Source organism: Megalops cyprinoides, chromosome 1 (assembly GCF_013368585.1).
Source record: "Megalops cyprinoides isolate fMegCyp1 chromosome 1, fMegCyp1.pri, whole genome shotgun sequence".
NCBI classification, from domain to species: domain Eukaryota; kingdom Metazoa; phylum Chordata; class Actinopteri; order Elopiformes; family Megalopidae; genus Megalops; species Megalops cyprinoides.
In genome coordinates, this window is record NC_050583.1 from 30,839,319 (window position 1) to 30,860,269 (window position 20,951).

The following is a 20,951-nucleotide window of genomic DNA, read 5'->3' on the forward strand; positions in this document are numbered from 1 at the left end:
GAATCCATCTTTGCTCCCTTCCCCTAGGGAAATTAAGATAATAAGTCCTGAAACTCGTAATGACTCAATTGCCCCCATCTGTCTCCAGCAAAACTAAATGATGACCCCTGTCTACCACACATGGGATTAGTAAAGCTAGTGAGTATTTTACAGTGTCAAGTGAGGGGGCATGGAGCATTTCTAATGCTGACGGTACTAGAAGTGGAAATGAATGGCCTCCATATGCTCCCAACAGTACATGCGGGTGTTGAACTGAAAGTGGCTATTGAAAAGAAAAAAAGGCTTACATTTTTCTTTCTTTAGGACCGCTCTGCTCTGCTACACTTTTCAGCTATGTTTGGAGGACTTTTGGAAGATAACTGTTGGCTTCAGTCCAATTCAAGGAGCCGTGACCAAGTGGTACTTGATGAAAGATGACAGGCATTGTCTAATTGCCTTGACAGAGAGGTACAACATACCATCAACAAAACTTTTGATATGAGAACAAAGTCATTCCTGCAAATAACTGCAGTGGACCTGAATAATACAAACCAGGAGTATGGACTAAAGCGCACATACATTCTACCCTGTATCTCGCTTTGTCTGGCTACCAACAGGACCAGACGCTCCTGCTGAGCGATAAGCATGAGTAACACAGCAACGTGTATGATTCAAGATGATTCCTCACGATGCCTCCTCCAGCTAACGTCTTCTCAGCTCCTTACTCAGCAAACTGGAAGAAGAAAGAGGCAACAGCCCCCGGCCACTCAGTGCTTCTCGCAGTAGGGGAGTCAAAAAGAGGCCCATCTCTGCGCTCACGAAGCTGAGCTGAAATTAAACGTCCTGTTCACACCCACGCCCATGCACCACATGGGCTGCGAAAGAGGAGAGGCAGAGCTCTGATTCACTGCACAGTGCATGTGATACGTGAGTCACAAAGCGGGGTTTGTGTGACCACCCCTCCTCATCTGTCATCTTTCAAAGAGAGTAATGATACTCCTTTATCCTGAGTACCCACTATGTGGGAATGCGTGCACACACACACACACGCATGCACACACGCACACGCACACGCACACGCACACACGCACACACGGATATGCATTCACACACACATGCACACCTGTACACTGAAAACAAACACTCATTCTACTCGCACTACAAGCACTTATTCCTCCAGTCTTACACACACAGGGACACACATACACAGATTACTGCACGTTAATATTGGTCTATTTATCTGCCATCTGTCATCACTCATATTATCAATATTAAAACAAACACCATGTAATCTTGGACGTAATCAGGGTGCATGTGAGCTCAAATAATCCTGAAATGAACTGCTACACTGCTTGGGACCTGGTGGGGACATTTTTATTTTACTGGACAGTTCTAAAAAGCACAGATGATGCCCGAGAGGGATTCAGCTGAAGTTTCTCATTAGCATGTGCACAGGCAGAGAACAAAACTGGAAGTCATTATTACTATTAATAATATTTTTTAATTGGAGGGGGGGCATGGAACTTCTCTGTCATATCTTGTGTTCAAGTACAAACCCAATCAGCAATCAGAGTGCAAAAATCGATTCCATATAATTTTCTTCTGACTAACTGAAGTGGTGTTATTACTCTGAAACCAATCACACAACAGGGGAGGTTTCAATGTAGTGCCAAAGGAGACACATTTTTATTAAAAAAATGTAAATTGTTTAAGAGGAGGGGATTTGATTATAACTAACATAATTTGCTACCACCCACAGTTCAGGCAGTCTGCATTGTCTTGTGCTCTCCCAACCTACATGCTCAGTCATAATGTGAATGTACTTTAACTCATTACATTCTCAGGCAGTGCCTGGATTTAATTTGTCATTTGAGACTAGTGAGACATGACCTGACTTACCCAATGAGCGTTCCCTTTGAGTTGCGAATAAGGCCAAACAGCACCAGCAGGCAGATGAGGACATCGAACAACAGGAGGCCCAAGTATGCCAGCCACCTGAACAGAAAAACAACACAACATAACTGAAGCCACCTCCTACATGCTCCTACACATCTCATACACAAGTTTATGTTATACTGAAAAACACTGTTAACACATTTGTCACCCCATTTATAAAAATTAACTTATAGGTAAGACGGGGCAGTGCCATTGTTAGTCCTATTCATTTTTTATTAATGGTATATATTATTTTATTATCTAAATGTAACAAGTTTTACTATGTGTAATAATTTGATATTGCAAAAACAACCACCTGCCATGAGACACACCACAATAGCGTTTCCGTCATTAAAATTCTCATTTAAATCTTTGACATTTTCATTACAAGAATACACTAGAGAACAGGGAAAATTTCCAAAAAGGTGTGTAGTCTAGCATCTCTGCTCAGGAATCACCCCTTCCCCCTGCATTCCAGGCATAATTTTTCAATCGTTTCAACAGGAACACTGGAAGAGTTCAGCCTTAGAACAAAGCCAGTTTGGACAAAAAGAACTGCAACACCGTTTTTTCCTTCACACTGATTAACAAATTCAAGCCAAGGTTACATTTTGTTCATTACTTACACAACTTCACAAACTTAACCTATGTGGAAATGTTGTTTATGAGTGGAAAATATCACAGAAATATCACGCTTAGAAAAAGTCAAGGACAAAGCTCATTGCAATTAGACTTAATCCGGGCCTTGAACACTATAGTTAGCCATTTTAGGATTCTCATCTTCAGCCGGGATCTAAAACAGTTATTGCTGATATTGGTTCAAAAGAAAAATAAGCAGCTATTCATCAAAGTACTACTGTAGAGGTAGTCTATGAAGAATAGTCTTGAGTCTAAAGAAATGTGTTTTTTTCCAGAAGACTCCACAGTGTATAAAGGAAGGGAGTAAAATTGGCAGTGGCAGTGTAGCATAGTGGTTAAGGAGCAGGACTCGTAACCGAAAGGTTGCCGGTTTGATCCCCGCTGGGACACTGCTGCTGGGCAAGGTACTTAACCCACAATTGCCTCAGTAAATATCCAGCTGTATAAATGGACAACATTGTAAAGAACTGTAACCTATGTAAGTCGCTTTGGATAAAAGCGTCTGCTAAATGAATAAATGTAAATTTAAAATTGCACATTTTCTTGGCCCTCTTTGCAATCGCCACAGAAGTGGGTAAATAAATAAACACAACCAACTTGGGAAAAATACAAACTACAAAAATGCCATCTTTAAAACCATTTTATACCCAATATTTCTTCTTGAGAAACATTTCAAAGCCAAAGCCCTCAAAGAAATAGTGGAGGAAAATATAGTATGTAGATTTACACAGCTGCTCGATGCACTGCTTCGAAGGCAGAATTATTCTTTGAAAGCAAAACACAACACAGCCAAGTAGTTCACACTTGATATGACTCTTTCCAGAAAGTGAATTTGAATGAGCCAACAAAGTAACTCCCAACATTCCAGCCCCCACAACAGCTGAGACAGTACACACAAGTGGCAGAGCACAAACCTGATTTTGTAAGTCTCATTTAGAAATCAGAAACTGGGTATTTTGAGGGAAACTGTTGTGTACAAGTGAATTTGCTGAATATGTACCTAACAACCTAAACTAAAGTAGAATACTCTAATTTACTCCATCTTTGAGTAATAATGGGACAGCAGTGTAGCACAGTGGTAAGGAGCAGGGCTTATAATCGAAGGGTTGCTGGTTTGATTCCCCACTTTGTCACTGCTGCTGTACCCTTGGGCAATGGACTTACCCCAGAATTGCCTCAATAAAATATCCAGCTTTATAAATGGGTAATATATAAACTGTAACCTATATAAGCAGCTCTGGATAAGAGCATCTGCTAAAAGACAATTTAATACCTTTTCAGGTTTTTCAGCACTAATGTATTGGACTTCAGAGTTATATACTTATTGTTTGCAATCAGCCAAGGAGCTTTTATCTTTTCAGACTCTTCTGGTTGCTGCCACAGAGCCCTATCCACCAGTTCCCCTGTCCCAGTCACCACCACCTCATAATGACTCACCTGTACCAGTCGAAAAGCTCCGTCTTCGCAGCCAGGTCTTCCATAGATATGTCACTGTTGCCCCAGAAGGGGATTTCTACCATTTGGCGAACCAGTTCATCAAGCTGGCCCTGTAGCTTCTGTACGATGGACACGTAGTCTGTGTGCTTGGTGTACTGACTCTCCAGCTGTAGCAGGCCGTCCTCTACTGTCTGGTTCAATGAAGTGGTGCTGTCCAACACCTATATGCAGAGGCGTGCACATACACACACATACATACATACATTTCAAAGAGGGTCTGGATGCCTAACATTCCCTTCAAACTCTGTTTAGACACACTGGACTCTATCCTTGGTGAATTCCACCAAGAAAGAGAAGTCCTGTTGGTTTTATTAGTACCTGATGTATAGCTCACTCTAACAACTTTCTCACAAGTTGTTATAAAAGCCACAGTACACTCAGCAATTTAGGCAATTGTATCTCTCCATGTAACTACAATTCTGGCCATTTACAATTTAATTGCTTTAATAAAAAAAAAGCTTGTCTTATTTACAGACACTCTTCTGCTGTTATGGTCAGGTTAGAAAAAGCAATTAAAATTAAATACCAAAATGCCAAAATACATCTTTCAAAAACTTACCATAACAGCTCAGTTATAATTCAATATGCATTGCCCAATTTCCCCCAAAGTTCATTACCCAGGCTGAGCACTAGTCAGCTAAAATTCCTTGTCTTCCGTTCTTCACATCTGCATGTTGATTTGAGATTCAGCATAAAATGGGGGAGTGAAGGCGGAAGGGCGCGCCAATTGGGTCCGTTATCTGTGCTCAGAATAACTAACGAGTAATGGGGAAAAGCTCTAATCCCATATTCCCTCTAGGGGGACAATTTAACAGTGTGCATATGCTTCAGAGGAGATAAACACCCTTCCATCCTCTACTCGTGACGGCTGACGGCCGTGCTGAGCAGGGGCGCGGCACTCACCAGCTTCTCCACTCCTGCCACTGTGCGGTTGGCGTGCCGGAGAGAGTATGTGAGCCGGTTGACCCCATCACAAGTCTCACCGTTCCCATAGAAACCAACAGCAATGCCAGCACTGTGGGAAAAAGAGAAAGGGGGGTGGGAAGAGAGGAGGGTTAAAGGGAGTCCGTGAGACTGAAAGGGGTGTCATTTACCAAATGCAATGCAACACCCCCCCCCCCCCCCCACCCCCAAATGAACGGCGCGTCTTCAGAAAAGCAGGCCAGGCAGATTAGGCTAAACAGGTTCCCATTGAATCCCCACGGAAAGCGTCCGGGCAGAGCTGTGGCAACCCCGAGGGAAGGGTCAGCAATGCTCCGAGCCTCACGCTGAACCCAACAATAACAGCACTGAGACGGGAGCGCCGGCGGCGGCAACAGGAAGCTGAGCTTATGGGAAAGCCATCCAGGCCAACACAGAGCCCTCTCTCTGCCGCTTGACAGTGAGAAGGCATGAGAAACTGCGGCCGAAGGGGAACCCCGCTGTGCTTTGTTTTCTGCTTTTGATCACCGGGCCCTGCTTAAACACCCCATGCAGTGAGAAATAACATTTTCCATTTTCCACATTAACCGAGTCAATGAATACACCAGAGCTCAGGCGACTTACACAGGTCCACACCTACTCACACCAGAGGACAAATCAGTACGGTGCACAATTCCCCTTAATTAGAGTAAAGACAATATTGGCATCTCAATTCTGTATTTTCAGATTCGCAAAATGTGAAACGATATTTAGAAGCTTTCATGCCTATTTAAGCATAACAAACAAGCTTTATAGCTTACATTTACAGTAGTCTCTGTAGTTTATACCTATTTCATATACCGTTCCTTTATTATGCATATCTTACACATAAATGATTAAAAAAAAATTAAAAAGCTGCACAAGATAGTTAAAAAAATATTAAGGTTAAATGACAAAATTCACCTGAGCATTATCAATCCACCATGAAACATTACTGACAAAGCTCTCTGTCATTGAAATCAGGAGATGAAAATTAATTGAGGCATGTGACACAGGATGTATGGTTGCTCTACATCAGTACAGACACTGTGATATAGCAACGTCCTCATTATGTCATGTGTGACTGTAAACAGAGCTGGTTTCAGGTAGCTGTTAGCATTATACTTCTGGCACACTATAAAGCGCATATGAAAAGAGGTCACTGGCAATTCACAAGTCCTTGTGTAGTAGCTCTTGATAAACAATGATTACCCAATCTAGACAAAGCCTTTCACATCCCCAGGCATGGTGATGGTCATACATTCCAGTGAAGATGGCCAGGATGAAATGATCCTCTGCATCCTGCAGTAACTTTAAAAGAGGTGAAACGGCTGAGGCTTTGCTTTCTGTCTCTGATGAGAACCCGCTTGCCGATGGAAGTCAGGATCTCACCTCTCTGGGCACTTAATTCTGAGATGTGGAGTGGAGTGTAGCCGAAAGCAACCCCCCCCCTCAAAAATCGATAGAGTTAACGGACTCTTCCAGACACTCACAGTATCAGGTCACACTGCGATGACCCATTTCACCCATTTCACAGAAACAGCAGCCTGATGGAGTGTTCTCACACATAGTCTGGTCCTCAGGGCAGAGAGCAGAGAGCCCCCCGTGGGCACGTGCAGGCGCATACACACAAACACAAACACAAACACACACACACACACACACACACACACACACGCACACGCACACGCACACACACACACACACACACACACGTGGGCGACATGGGCATGTCTATTTGAATGTGACTCCCAATGCAATCACTAGGGGGAATGCCCCATGACTCACAGGCTCTGCAAATCCTCTCCTACCAGTAGGTGGTGCTGTGGCTCAATATGCCTCTGCGTGGCCTCCCCCCTCCTCTAAGAGAGATCTCTGGCCATTGTGAATGCCTCCGTACCCAACAATCACTGCCTCCCTTGCTGTTTGAGTCTGCACAGACTGGGCCTGTCCAGACAACAGCCCCTTCACCACCTCACCACAGATAACTCACTTCAAGACCTCTCAAGTCAAGGAGTGCCCAATGAGGGAGTCTGCCTGCTGAAGCAGATAACCCAGTAGGTGATATCGCTGTACCTCCAGCTTCACATGCACTGACACACTGAGACAAAGGGACTCCTGAAATAGGAAACAAATGTTCCAGCACAGCACAGGCATTCATCGCTCTGAAATGCAGCAGAAAGCCAATGTCAAGAGGTTCTGGTGCTCTGGTGCCATTAACTCCTCATTAAATCACTGTCCCATTAGGATTGTGACTCAGGCAGTTTAATAGAAATATGCTGAGGCAGAGTAATGAAGAGGAGAATGCCAGGCACAGTGACGTGGTCATTCAGAATGCCAAAGAGCACAAACAAATCATCATAATGTTGCCCCACCATTTAGCCAATAATAATCAACTGCTGTGAACATGAAGGAAACATGGTACCCTTCCCTTCCATCGTAGTTGCAGCACTGTTCTTGGTGAATTAATTACACACATTTCTGCCCTCCCTTAAGCATTAGCGCTTTGTTTCAGCTCTTTAATTCCCTGCTGCAACAAGAGGATTTGAGGACTTGAGCTCCCATCAGCTTAGCGTGCCTGGCAGAATGGCCGAGGTCAACAGGCAGAGGTCACCCACTGTCCGCCTCAGACCTTGGTCACGTGACGCGCAGACAAGTCCACTGCTCAGGCTGAGTGGGTAGGGAGTTTTCCCACTCTCAGCCTCAAACATCACAGTTCCCATCATTCCTGCCCCAGATCTCTATCAGAATTATCCCCAGGGACACACGGAGACTCTCACAGGATTTCTCATGATAATAACGCACCTTTCAGCTGGACAGCTTCACCATTGTTTGTTTTAATCTTTCTGCTGTTGATTTGTCTTTGTTCTTCACCCCTGAGTGTTTCTGAGCCCCTCTGATACTGGTGACGGAAATGAGAGCCTAGCTCCCAGGTTCCACTGCGGAGCCCATTTCAGCAAATGGCGACCACAGCAACAGCCATTACTGTGCTTCTCCTGCCAGCAAGGCACATGTTTCATCGGTGTCACAACAACAGCAATGATAATAATATAACTCAAACTGGATTTTGGCAAACAGATGAACTCTCCTTCATATGATAATGAAAAGATGTGGAGATAAAAATTCAGTGCCTTGAGCCAAGAATACAATATGCTTTTCTGTGTGGAAAAATACCCAAGATTAATCAGAGAAGGTTGTGCTGAAGGAGACCAACTTATTCCACACAAAGCACAGATAGAACAGCAACACACAGCAGCCTTGAAAGACCAGAGGACTGACTCACCTAGAGGATGGAGGAAACTGAAATGGAGAGGCACCATTTTGGCAACAAGCAGCAATAAACATGAACTCAGCATGTGACTGTGTGCATCGATGACTTGGTTGCTGCATCATATATAGATGCAGCAAAGGTATAACAAGTTATATTACAGTGTAATAGCAAAGGTACATTAGTGCAGGGTTTCAGGGATTGGCAGAATAGTATTTGGGGAGAATGTAAGGAAGAGAAAAGACAAACTTGTTTTAATAAAGTAATATTCATACATTTACAGTGGTTGAGTTATTTTGGTTTGGAACACTGTATTAGTCATCACTTTCAGTCCACTTCCCCACAAGGAATCCTCTGGATGAAATGTCTATGATTTAGGGTCTATGGGTCTTGGATGCACGCATCTACTATTCATGACAAAAACATCTGAAATGCACCACTGCCTGCCTCTTCAAGAGCAATATCAAATATTAGAGGACATTTTCAATACAGTTTGTGCTGAAATTTCCACGCTGCCACTGTGTCTACATTATTCATTTTTTTTCTTCCATGTTAAATCTGATTCTGTTTCCATGGCAACATTTCTAGGCCAAAGTTGAGGCTGCACAAGAGGAGCACTTTGAAAAAACAGGTGCAACACACTGCTGTCATCCAGATAAGCTAACATGCGTTACATTTTCCATTTCAATACAGACATCAAACAGAAACACTGCAGGCCGGAAGTGGACAGCCAAAAGGGTTTCATGTCAACCCTCCAAATGAATTTCACTTTGCTATGAGTTAATGTGCCTCTGGACAGAGGGGAAGCAAGGCCAATTTAGCTAATTGTCTCAGTTCCATGTAGTACTATCATCTGTCATGTCATTTTTTTTGATGTGCCCCTTTCAATTCTTGCCTTTGTGCACTCTGGCCACATGAACTGCAATGCATCTTCTCAGGCCCATTATAAAAAATCAGTCTGACAGTTGTGCCCTAACGCTGAGCTGCTGTGATCATGCTTGGTTTGAGTAATGACTACTGCAGGACAGTGGACTGAATCACTGTCTGACAGAGGTCAGGGACATTAGTGGGAAGGGGGATCATGGACACTTCCCCTATTTAGCACCACCACCCGATGAGGACTGGATTCCAAACCCCCTCTCCCATAGGGACAGCACACTGACCTGCTGCTGTCAGTCTGGACTGAGAGGGTGTAACACAGCATGCATAACGCACTGCTGTGCTGTACTTGACCTCCTCCGGAGTCCCTCTGGGAAGCGGTGATCTACAGGGGCCAAATTCAACCTCCTTTTTGCAACTTTTCATCTCATCTGGAATGTCTGGAGAACACTCCTCATTTGAGGTGAGTCTGGGGCTAAAAGGAATAGAGTCCACACCCTCTGTCCTCTTACAGGCTGACAGTTTTACCCCCAGCAACACACCTGTCAGGTGAGTTTCCCTTTCTCTCCTCCACACGTGCCGCCTCTTGACGAGGACACTAATCTCTTCAGATCACACCCTCGCAGGTTAATGAGGCGAGAAAGGTCTGCGGCCATGGCCGGCCGGCGTCACCGTGCAGCATGGGCGGAGGAGGAGGCGCAGGCTCGGGTTCCAGGTGCAAAGAACCTGCTGTATGTCTCCAAGTTCACAGGTGCAGGGACAGACTTATCAACCATTCCTCCTTCGCCCGCTCAGGAATCTGGCACTGAGTACTACGTTACGCACAGGGATATTTATGCACTTGGTTAGCATAATTCTATAAATCTGATGCAAGTGGGAGAAAGAGACAGCTAACAAGCAACCTACATCTATGTGTCACCGACGCAGGCGAAGCGCTCTGCTTCACCCCAGAGAACGCAGGAGAACGCTTCCACAGAGCGGATCTGCCCCACATCCCACTCTCAGGGCCTGAATTAATCACAGCAACTGTGACTCGCTTCCAACAGCGATGGGCTGACAAGTGTGGGGTGTAGCCAGCCACAGAAACCTGATGATATTACACCTTCTAAAATGGATTCCAGGCAAAGGGTAAAACCCATTTCCATAAATCCGGTTATGCACCGTCTTTTTGGCCGGATTTCCATAATGTTTAATTCCATAATGACACAGTTAATGAATGACACGGGTCGTTATAATGATGCATATTGCGCCATCATAGCCAACCCGCAGCCCCCACCACCCACCCACTCTTCTTCAGTCTCCACAGGCAAAAAGGCCCAGCCATTCTGATAGCTGCACTCCTTTCATATCACAGTCTGTCGGTGGCAACAGCCAACGAAAACACCTGATAATGGTGTTCTCAGTGCATTAGTATTTTAAGCAGTATCACGGGTAAATCATGATCATCATACACATTCTGTTTCTTCAGAACAATGGAATATAAAACACTCTGCACTGCAGTCATTGTTCAAATGCAGTCATTTTGCAAATGCTGTCTTTTTGAGGACATAGTACATGATGTGCTGGGACATAGGGGCGAGGAGATAGTGAAGAGAAAAAAAATAACAGGGCCACAAAAGCCCCCTGCCTGGTGAAGGGAGCTCCATTTACTACCAAAGAAACACAGGACAGAGGCTGTTCTTTTACTTTTTAATGGCAGCATAACTATACTATGAAACAACATTATCTCTTCTTCTGGCCGAGGAGCAGGGGGTTGAGTCTGCAGTGCTCCACTCTGGCCTGAATATTGCATGTGGTGTGTCTCAGTGAGGGGGGTTGGGGGCTGGGGCGGCTGGCGTGAGACCCAGGCCTTCGGAAAGCACGGTTCCTTCCCCGCTCAATAATTGATGCCACTGTAGGAGCAGGCTGCGGCAGCCCTCTCAAGATGCCTTGCCTGCTCTGCTGGGAAAGTCACGCTGCAGTGTCGCCTCCTTGGTCTCAGCCCCACTCCTCCTGCTACCGGAGCCTCCTCTTCCCTCGGCAATCCACAGAGGACCCGCCGCAACACCAGTCTCCATCCGCTCGCCCTCCTCCCTGTGAGCCACAACTCTCCCCTTCTTCCTGTCCCTGCAGCTTCTGCTCCTTGCCCCTCCTCCCGCGCCTCCTTCCCCTGCACATACAGCAGCATTGTCCTCCCATACAGTCTTTGTGTTCATTAGACCCAAGGGCTGAAGAGAGCTCCTCATGGCTAAACTCCGCTGGATGGCCATTTCCTGACCAAAGCAGTGAATAACAGGATGCAGCTGAGCCCCTCTGAATAAATGGCCATGACACAATGCAAGGAAGATTCCACAATATAGGCGGCAGCCCAAGTCATTTGCAGAGAGCATGCACTTCTGCTCCCAGGATGAATAAGTGATGGGAATATATGGGGCTCTTAGTGGAGATGTCCATTACAGGTCTTCTCTTGTGTTCCACTCTCTGAGTGGGTGCTTTGTGTGTAGGTTGGCTTGTTTTTTGTTTTCTATGTTGTGCTCTCCTTTGAGACTGTGTCTAATGCACACATTCCCTAAGCGTGACTGCTTTCATGGCTAAATTGTGGAGTCTTGCAAAAAAAAAAAAAAACTGCATTCAAAGGACTTTAAGACTCCTGCAAGGTCCCTGACAACTGCGCATGGAAACACTTTTACAGCTTACCCACAACATGGAAGAGGAGGACTGCTAACTCTGAGCTTAGCTTTGGGGTGGCAGTGTAGCACAGTGGTAAGGAGCAGGATGCATAACCGAAAGGTTGCCGGTGCAATTCCCTGCTGGGGCACTGCTATTGTACCCTTGGGCAAGGTAAACCCAGAATTGCCTCAGTAAATATCCACCTGCATAAACGAGTAACATGTAAAACTTGTAACCTATGTAAGTTGCTCTGGATAAGAGCTTCTGCTAAATCCCAATAGTGTAATGTAATGTAGTCATAATTCAGTCCTAAACATGCCCCAGAGGTGGAGCAAGGTCATCATCATCGAAAGCAGAACAGAGTGTTTGTCTCACAAACCACAGAATGCAATAGTCTCTGAACGCAGTGCAGCGAGGCAACACACATAAACATTGCTGGACTGCTTCAGACACCATCCCAAAGCTATCTGTCCATCTTTCTGTCTGTCTGTTGGTCTGTCTGACAGCCATATCGTACTGCTGCAGAGAAGAGAGTGGAGGGAGATGAGGGCCATCTCTGAGGCCTAATTCCCGGCTGTGTCTGTGTAGATAACAGCAGCACAACCCCAGGAGCTCAGACAAACGGAAGAGACGACATGTGCGCATTTCTGGGAGGGGGGTGGGCTGCAGCTAAAACCTCCGTACAAAAAATATGAAAACAGAGCGAATTGTCAGGCAATTTCACAGAGGCTGCCACCATCCTACCAGACTTAGTGATATAGGTGTGCACATATACATGCATATGGATGTCCCCCTTTACATAAATGGTATGTAATTTCCAATCACTACAGTGATTTCTGAAGTGACAGAAGATGTAGCTACATTTTGATCATATTCTCTACAGATAAGGCCCTGTTAAAGATATGGATTTTCTCATTTTCAGTCTTTGCAGATTTAAGCTCCGCATAAAGAAACGGCTAAAAAAGCAAAAGGAGCCAATGTGATCGTGCAGCACTGCTGTGACCTCCCTTCCCACACCTGAATCTAAACTCCTACAGCTGCTGCAACTGCAGAGGCCCCCACCCTCCACTCGCGAGCTTCCAGGAACTCCTCCACAGCGCTCACTTAACCACATCCTCTCACTTTGCACACTCTCACTTAATAACGGCAATTTCAGGCTATTCATATTCTCAGTGTCAATGACGCTCTGCTGCCTACCCTCAATGTGCTCTAGGGGGTGAGTGCCTTTCTCAGCCTGTGTGCAAGGGGCAACCTCACCTGCAATTCCCATAAATCTTCTCCCTCTACAAGTACCTTTTTGCGGGTGAAGGCACCATCCAGAGAGACAGAAAAGATATCACCCCCAAAGCTAATGAACCTTGTCTTCACGACAGCTGGTGCTATCACTGTCATCGCTCTCAGGAATTCAAAGGGCCCAAACTTTCATCATACCAGCGCAGGCAAAATTCAATTATAGTTCGCTTAACACCAGGCCTTGGTTTGCACTGATTCACTGCATCTCTGGAAACAGATAAAGGGAACTCATTCTCTCAGCATGCGGAAGATGAGAATGCAGACAGCTGGCTTGTTGCATACGACAGACACTTCATCCATTGACTAACGAGGCACATCATGCATATTTTGTTGATCACACCCTGTGTGTGGTAAAGAGGATGTCAATTATTCCCAACGATCCAACAACAGTCCAAAAATCATTCTGCAGTGAATGAGTCAAAATGAGCACAACTAAAGTTCTGAAGGCAGGAAATATGTGAGATGTTGTTTCAAAGTACAGAAAACAAAGACACGTGGTTGTGTCAAACTAAACAAATCCACTGAAAGGTAATGAAAATGCATTTTTAGAGAAATGCATTTACAATTCAGCAGCATTAAAGGATCTCTATGCACTGACTCCCAAAATTTGATTAATGAGATGCAAGTGACTGTCACAAGATCACTAGTCATAAGCTTTACACTGGTGCAATCCTTCAATGGCACACATCTGAAGGTTGTTGTGTTTTCTCTGTCTTTTATGCACTGTTTACCACAGCTACACAAATTCAGAAAAAAATGCCCATTCTGGATGCACGAACAAAAATAACACGACTGCTGGAAATGAGCAGGATGCGGGCATGCTGATGGCAGAGAACGTCACTGTCACCCATGGCAGGACATTTATGTGTGCACTGGTCAGCGACATCACAGACATAAACGCACCATGTGCAAACAGGTTCAAGCTGCAACATCCTGGATTCATATGTGCTTGCACTGTGGAAACAAGCTGAACTGTGCAGCCCTTTTAGAAGAACTGCTGATGCAAATCAAAGTCATTCTAACATCTATATGACTCTTATGGACAGTAAAAAATATATATTAGCAGCTGTCTTGAAATATTGCACATGAATCATAGACAGCCGGAACATTCTGCAAGATAAATACATAAACTTATATTGCATTTTTCAATTATTTAAAAAAATGTGTAACATTTTACAGTGCCTTTCAGTACAGTGTACTCGCAGAGGAAAGGTCAAAACAAATCAATGAACATGAATACTTTATGAGATCTGTGCAGGGTAGGTCCTCTTTACAACCCTGTTCCAAAGGAGCCCATTTGCTGGGCCAAAGCATGTGTAATTCACAGCGACTTTACCACCCAAGCCTGGGCAGCCCTGTCTCTCCCTCATGCAGCTTCCTTGATAAACACTCAGTGAGAAAGTCGAGGGAGGGGAGTCCACAGCTCCCTGCATGCGACAAGCCGCGGCACGCGGCCACAGACAGCCCTTTGAAGCCTGGCACGTCGTTGCGGAGCCGGAGAATGCGGGCGCTGACCTGGGACGGCTCAATCTCCGCTGCCATCAGTTCCCTTCACATGGTGAGCTGTCACCCTGCAGGAGGAGCAACTCGGGACATGAAGAGGGACCGGAGAGGGCCGGACCCCTCCCACTTGGCCCACTAGGCCGAGGCTTCCCTGCGATCGTCCTCACTGCCTCCCGGAACTATCCTGCCTTTATTTGTGCTGGAAATCCTTGGCTGGGTGGAGGGCAAACTAAAGTGTTGTGTAATACACACTGTAGCTAGAAGGGGCTGTTCTCCCAAAGGAAAGCATGAACTCAGCTCAGCTGATGCTCATTCTCTGTTTTACCGTCTAGAGTCCTCCCTCTACTGATGGCATTTTTGATTACATGGAGATTCTGAAGTGAGAATCTGTTCTGTTTCAAGAGCTCTACAAACACAGTGGGCCACAGGGGCACAGGGGTGGATGTGACAGCTAAATGGCTCTGGAAAGGAACTGATTCTAATCACTCTAGTCTACTGTCAAGAGAGCCAAAGTCTGTTTTAGATGCAACCTATTTCCATCATCCATCATCCATAATCCATCAAAAGTTTGCTCCAGTTTTTTTTCCTTTAATTAAGTGGGACAAATTATAATAAAATTCCCACTGAAAGCTTGCTCACACTTCTTTGGGTTTTATTATGAAATGGACACAAGTTATGTCTCTTTTGAAGTGTAGTGGACACGCATGTATAAAACTTGTATTTAGTGGAAACCCTCAAAAATAACAGGAAGTTTAAATACATCACATTTCTCGCACAGATGGTTTGGTCATAGCATGGTACAAAAACTAGATGCAAGTGTACTTACTGAGGCTGATGACACTCATCACTTTCCAAAGTGGATGTCAGGTTTTCAGAACAGAATTTACACTGAAATTACACCCGTGACACTTACACATAGACATGACTATGTTCATTAGCTGTTTCAAAAATACAAACCTACATTTATCTTCATTTTCAATTTATTCGCAACCAGCCATAAGCATCATTAGCTGGTCATAAACTTGTCATTGAGTGGAGACTGTATGTTATTGATAGGAGTCAGGAGAAATAAGTAAGATTTGCTCCACGAGAAATAAAAAATACCTCAACACTCTGCGTTTCAACACACAGCAAGAGCGTTGCAGGTTTTGATTGACAGGTGGTACACTTAGGAGCCAGGTGCTTAACCTGAATTGCATCATTAATTGTCAATCTGCCTAAATGGGTGGTATATAAGATATTCAAATTGCAACTGCCAGGATAATTAAAATATCTGAACATAATGGTTGCCATAAGTAAATTAATTATCTACCGTTTTTATCAAGAGCAATTGGTAAATCTCAAGAACCTTGGAATAACTGTATTTGAGTTTTGCCTCCCTTTCTTGTCCTCAAGCTTCTGCTGTTGACACCAGTATGTCTGAAAATGCATGGTGGATTTCAATATTTGGCCAGGCTTCACTCAGCAATACACCAGGCTACTGTAGTCATGAAGAAGGGAACAGATGAGATGAGATGAGATGACCATTCTACAGGAATTTAGCACTATGTAATGATCCTGTCAAATGGGAATAAAAAAAAAGTCCAATTTACACTTTCTTTAGTTTTGTGATAAAAAACTGACAATCCTAAAGAATCCGAAAGAAAGCACATAAACACCATTTAAACATCTTGTCTCTCCAGAGGAGCAGTATATGTGTCATACTGCTGTATAGCACACATTCACAAGATACTGTACATGTCAGAGTGGTGAAAAATTCTGCGTAATGGTCCTCCATCCCCTTCTCAATAAACATACAAGCCTTTGAAGAGGCCCTTCACAATTCAGAACTGACAATAATCACTTAAGGATGTCTTCTTTCACAGTCACTACAAACAATGTTTAATCTGCAGGGGTATATCCGCTTAATGGTTGTTTATACCCAAACAACATCCGTTATGGCTGACTGTTACTCTGTTTCAGGCTCAGTGTGCAAGCACAAGGCGTTATCCAAATTCCACAGTCAAACAAATGCCTAGAGTGTAGTGAAGCCATCTGCTTCGGTCTCCTCCACTTGAGATGCATTTTTTCCTTTCTTTACATACGTTGCTCCCCACTGTTCCCCTTTCCTTGTGAGCGCTGCTGATGCTCTGCTTCCATTATCAAAATCATAGCTTCAGCTTATTTTATAGTCTCATCATGATCAATCAATAAAATCCTATTAGTAAAAACGATCTCTAGAGGCCATTTTTCTACTGATGCGTTTCCACAGCAAACTGAGAATGCCATTATGAATAAAGGAATATCAATAGTGACATGAATGGAGACTAGCTATACTCAATACATTGGTCTGTAACAGAATGTCTTCTCTCCCCCTTTGCATTGTTCATCATACAGTGCCTCACAAACCAAAACATGTAAAAAAAAAAAAAAAAAGCCTTTCCACTTCCCAGCACTGTCTGGTACTGTTGATAAGGAATAGGACAAGCAGGATACTGATGGCTCAGTCAACTAAGGTGCTTGTTCCAAGCACATGCCGAGTCTCACAGCTCAAACCTGGGTATAAATCTGAGCTGTGTCATTTATTATCAATGACCTCAAGCCCATAATGGTAGCACACAACTGCCTTCTTTCTGCTGGGGTCGAGTAGGGTAGGTTTCATTGGCCAGGGTTCCTCTTGTGCTGCTAAAAGCAACCCACAACTTGTCAATTGCCTATAAGTTGCTCAAATGATGCCAGGGAGATGTGGGGTTAAAACAACAAGAGTTGTTTTAACCCCTCCACACTGTGGCTTCAGCCTGAGCGGCTTTTACAAGTCACCATGGCAATGAGTTTAAGACCAAAAGATCTCTGCCAAGGAGGAGTTAATACAATAAACCGTGCTGCCCGCGTAACAGCTCCAATGAAGTAGAAAGGGGATTATTTCTAAAAATACCATGCTACAGTAGTTTCACACTGAGGCTGCGGAACCAGCATGTTTTCGTTGATGTAACACTTCACTGTACCTTCTATAATAACCCACTGCAAACCTTCACAAAAGACATTTACATTTTCGTTTAAACTAAACCTAGAACAGAGGATTTGGGAGGGCTGAGGAGTGGAAGATAAAACCAACCTCACAGTACTAGACCAAACTGCTCAGCCAGCAACAACAAGGGAAGACAGTTACCATTATTGTTCTGTTGTTGGAAACGTTTACATTTGACGATATTTTAAGTAAAATTTGCCTAAAGACATGTAAAGACTTACTGTAGGAGTTGGAAAACGTGTTGCTATGAGGGGCAGACAGCCTGTGATATGCAGTGACTGGGTGCACACATTGAGAGCTTCAGACGAATCCTCACATCCAATTTAATGAGCGCAGAAGGATGGGAAAACAGTCTGCCTTTCTCATCCCCTCTCTGACCACATGTTAATAGCTACAGAGGAATGCCAGTGACAGAGCCAGTGTGTAAGGATGCCTGTCATTCCTAGTGCCCTAGCTATCCACTATCTGCTGAGAAGATTAATGAGTGCGGCTCTGCCTTTCAGGGACCAGCTCCAGATTGTCAGATCTATCAGATTTTGGTTTGCGGCTGCGTAAAATGGCCATCAATTCACCCAGGGAAAGCCATCTTTTACATATCAATGATGGGCACTGTTCAGCATTGCGAGGCCTTCCGGCTCCATCACCTGTGACACCGGAGTGGGCTCTCGATGATGAAAAGGCTGATGATCGATTTTGCCGAGATTCATCAAGACTTGAAAATGCTGCACTAACGCAAGCCGCAGTGCACAGTAAGGCTTGGACACGGAGCACCCGAGAAGGGAAACGCCACTGACTGCCCTACTGTGGTCTCACGGAGTCCCGGGTTCTGGCGTCTGGTTGAAGAGGACACAGCTTGAGAAGAGGGCGGGCAGAAAAGACTCACCTGCAAACGAGCGTGGCAATGATGACGCACCAGGCCGTGCAGCAGCAGTCGGCGTTGGGCTGGTCGTCGTTCTTCCTGCGACGGCAGCAGAGCCAGAAGGAGTAGAAGAGCAGGAAGAGGAGGTCCAGGGCCAGGCAGGCGAGTGCCACGCCTCCCAGCAGCAGGATGGACTGGAAGAAAGGAGAAGACGGGATATGACATCACACGCCACAAACTGCAATGGAGAGGAGTACGAGGGGTACACCAGTGAGCAAACTGCAGCCTGTGTCATCTGTGAAGGTACGGTCGGAAAGCCCACTGTCCTGCATGGGGGACAGTTACCGTACGACCCTGATTGCTTCAATGTAACCTGCTTCCCACTGAGAATAGAAAAAAAAATCACAGGAATAAAATTCAAAGGTATAATCAGAGATAATAAAGTTTACATAACCACCTTTTAAATGCACAACACCAGTTTCTCTCAGTCAATATTCTCTTTGGGAGAAACTACCTGGCATCTCTGCTGTACAAACAATCTGTCACTGAAACAACCTGCTGTCTTCCGACCGCAGTAGTGTTGAGCCAAAAAGGGATTTAATGACTCTGCGTTTGAGGGCTTGCTCATTAACACTGCTGCTTGGCCTCCCACACGTCATTTGCACAAGGTTAGAGCCATCAAAGGACAACAACCCTGGAATGTTCCATAACCAAGAGCCCCACAGTGAGAAGAAATCTAACAACACCTGCATGTTTTAATTACAAAAGCCTACAGCATTACATAACTGTATCCACAGCAGGTTCTGAACAATAATCTTCCTCCATGAATTATTAGTGTGTATCCTGCTTATCAGTTGAAATCAGCTGACATAATAACTCAAGAAACAGACAGACCAATAACCTCAATTCCCATTTAGATCATTTTATCCGATTTGGAGAGTTCACTTCTAGCCAGTTATTTAGTTCTTATGACCTGTCCATTGAATCTGCCATCTTTGCTCCAGCCTCAGTGAATGTGTGAGTACTGACAAGGTTGATGTCATTAAACTGCATTATGACAGAAGCTCCCTTGTCCCACCCTCAGTTGATGTGCTTTGTGATGAAGGATATGACAGTGGCTTAGAAACAGGTCGAGTAGATTACTGATAAGCCTATTAATTGCACAGCACCCATCTTTTTGGAAACAACTGCACAAAAGCCCCTCAGTCTGCATAGAACACATATTGACTTGAGGTGAAAAGGCAAAACTCTTCTTTCAAAAAGGGAGGCCTTAAATCCAAGAAATGAATGGTTACATCATAGAGCGAAGCCTATCAACATTGCTGGCTGGATGTCAAACATGCTAATCTCTGCAGACCCAGGGATTTCCTATGTCTTTGTGAGCACTTCAGCACTGCTGACACCCAGTAACTCTGAGTTGCCCCTTTCTCTTTAAACCCGTGCCAAGTCGTCTCTCTCCCACTCTGTGCGATCATCGACTGAGGAGCCTATTGTTCTGACTTCAGACAGCAGAAAAAGGACTCTGCCACTCTACAGAGAGTTCAAATATCAAGCAGAAAAGAAGCCCGATGGGTGTGCGAAAGATTCTCACTGAAGAATGCAGCACACAGAGCGTGTAACAATTGCCTACTAGTGTCAATGTTAGGGCTGTGACGATAACCGCATCACCGCAATACCGCGGTCATGAGACGCCTCCCACGGGGTTGAGCTCATTACTGCATCACCACAATTATTTATTTCAGGGCTGTCAACGTTAACGCGTTAAGGCTCGTTCACAATTAATCTGGAAACTTTAATGCTTTAATGTTTTAATGCAAATTAATCATATTATCAAGTTTGACCGGAACTTCCTTCCATAATTCCAGCGCTGATATTTACGTGGCTGGATTACTGAAAGGCGTGGCAAACGCAGATGTGCTGAACGGCAAATTTCGTTTTAACCCTTTCGCATGTATGGGCATGTATCATTACCGTCACAGCCCTAGTCAATGTTTTCTAATATAGGAGAGCAAGGACTGTTAAGCAGGATGATCTTAGGAAACACCATCTCTCTTTACAGATGAGAGTACTTGCACACATATGGGGACTACTGTACAGGATTCTAAACACCACCACCAAACACCAGCAAACAAATCTTCAGCAGACATCCGCATTTCAGAGACCCCGATCAACATGTTTAGTTTTGGCAGTTCCTTTCCAAATAAAAAACAGCCCAGCAAAATGTTATGGGGCAATTTTTAATGGGTTGTCATTTGCCAGTCCCCATTTGCCACCCCCAACAGCAAATGGTTACTGCATAGATAAAAAGTGTGCACTTTCAACAATTAGAGAACAGCATAACACACAGTCATCGGTTTCAGCATGACCCATATGGAATCCACAGATGCACTTGGCACACACTGCATTGCGAGCTTGCCTCTTCTGCAATCGCCTCAAACAAAACAGTTTGTTTTTGTGTCTACTGCCTGTTCCTGCTGTGGCAACAACTTCATGCTGATGCGTCT

At 44.6% G+C, this 20,951-nt stretch overlaps 1 protein-coding gene across 3 annotated transcripts in view; it reads right to left on the reverse strand.

The window, feature by feature from the left end:
- Positions 1-20,951, reverse strand: part of ttyh3b (tweety family member 3b) — a 68,097-nt gene that overhangs the window by 27,498 nt on the left and 19,648 nt on the right. For all 3 annotated transcript variants that reach the window (XM_036534403.1, XM_036534394.1, XM_036534386.1), the window contains exons 2-5: positions 18,472-18,641; positions 4,954-5,065; positions 3,991-4,211; positions 1,879-1,974 (exon numbers count right to left, since the gene is read on the reverse strand). In XM_036534403.1, the coding sequence (XP_036390296.1) occupies positions 1,879-1,974; positions 3,991-4,211; positions 4,954-5,065; positions 18,472-18,641 (599 nt within the window). The remainder of the gene's footprint in view (positions 1-1,878; positions 1,975-3,990; positions 4,212-4,953; positions 5,066-18,471; positions 18,642-20,951) is intronic.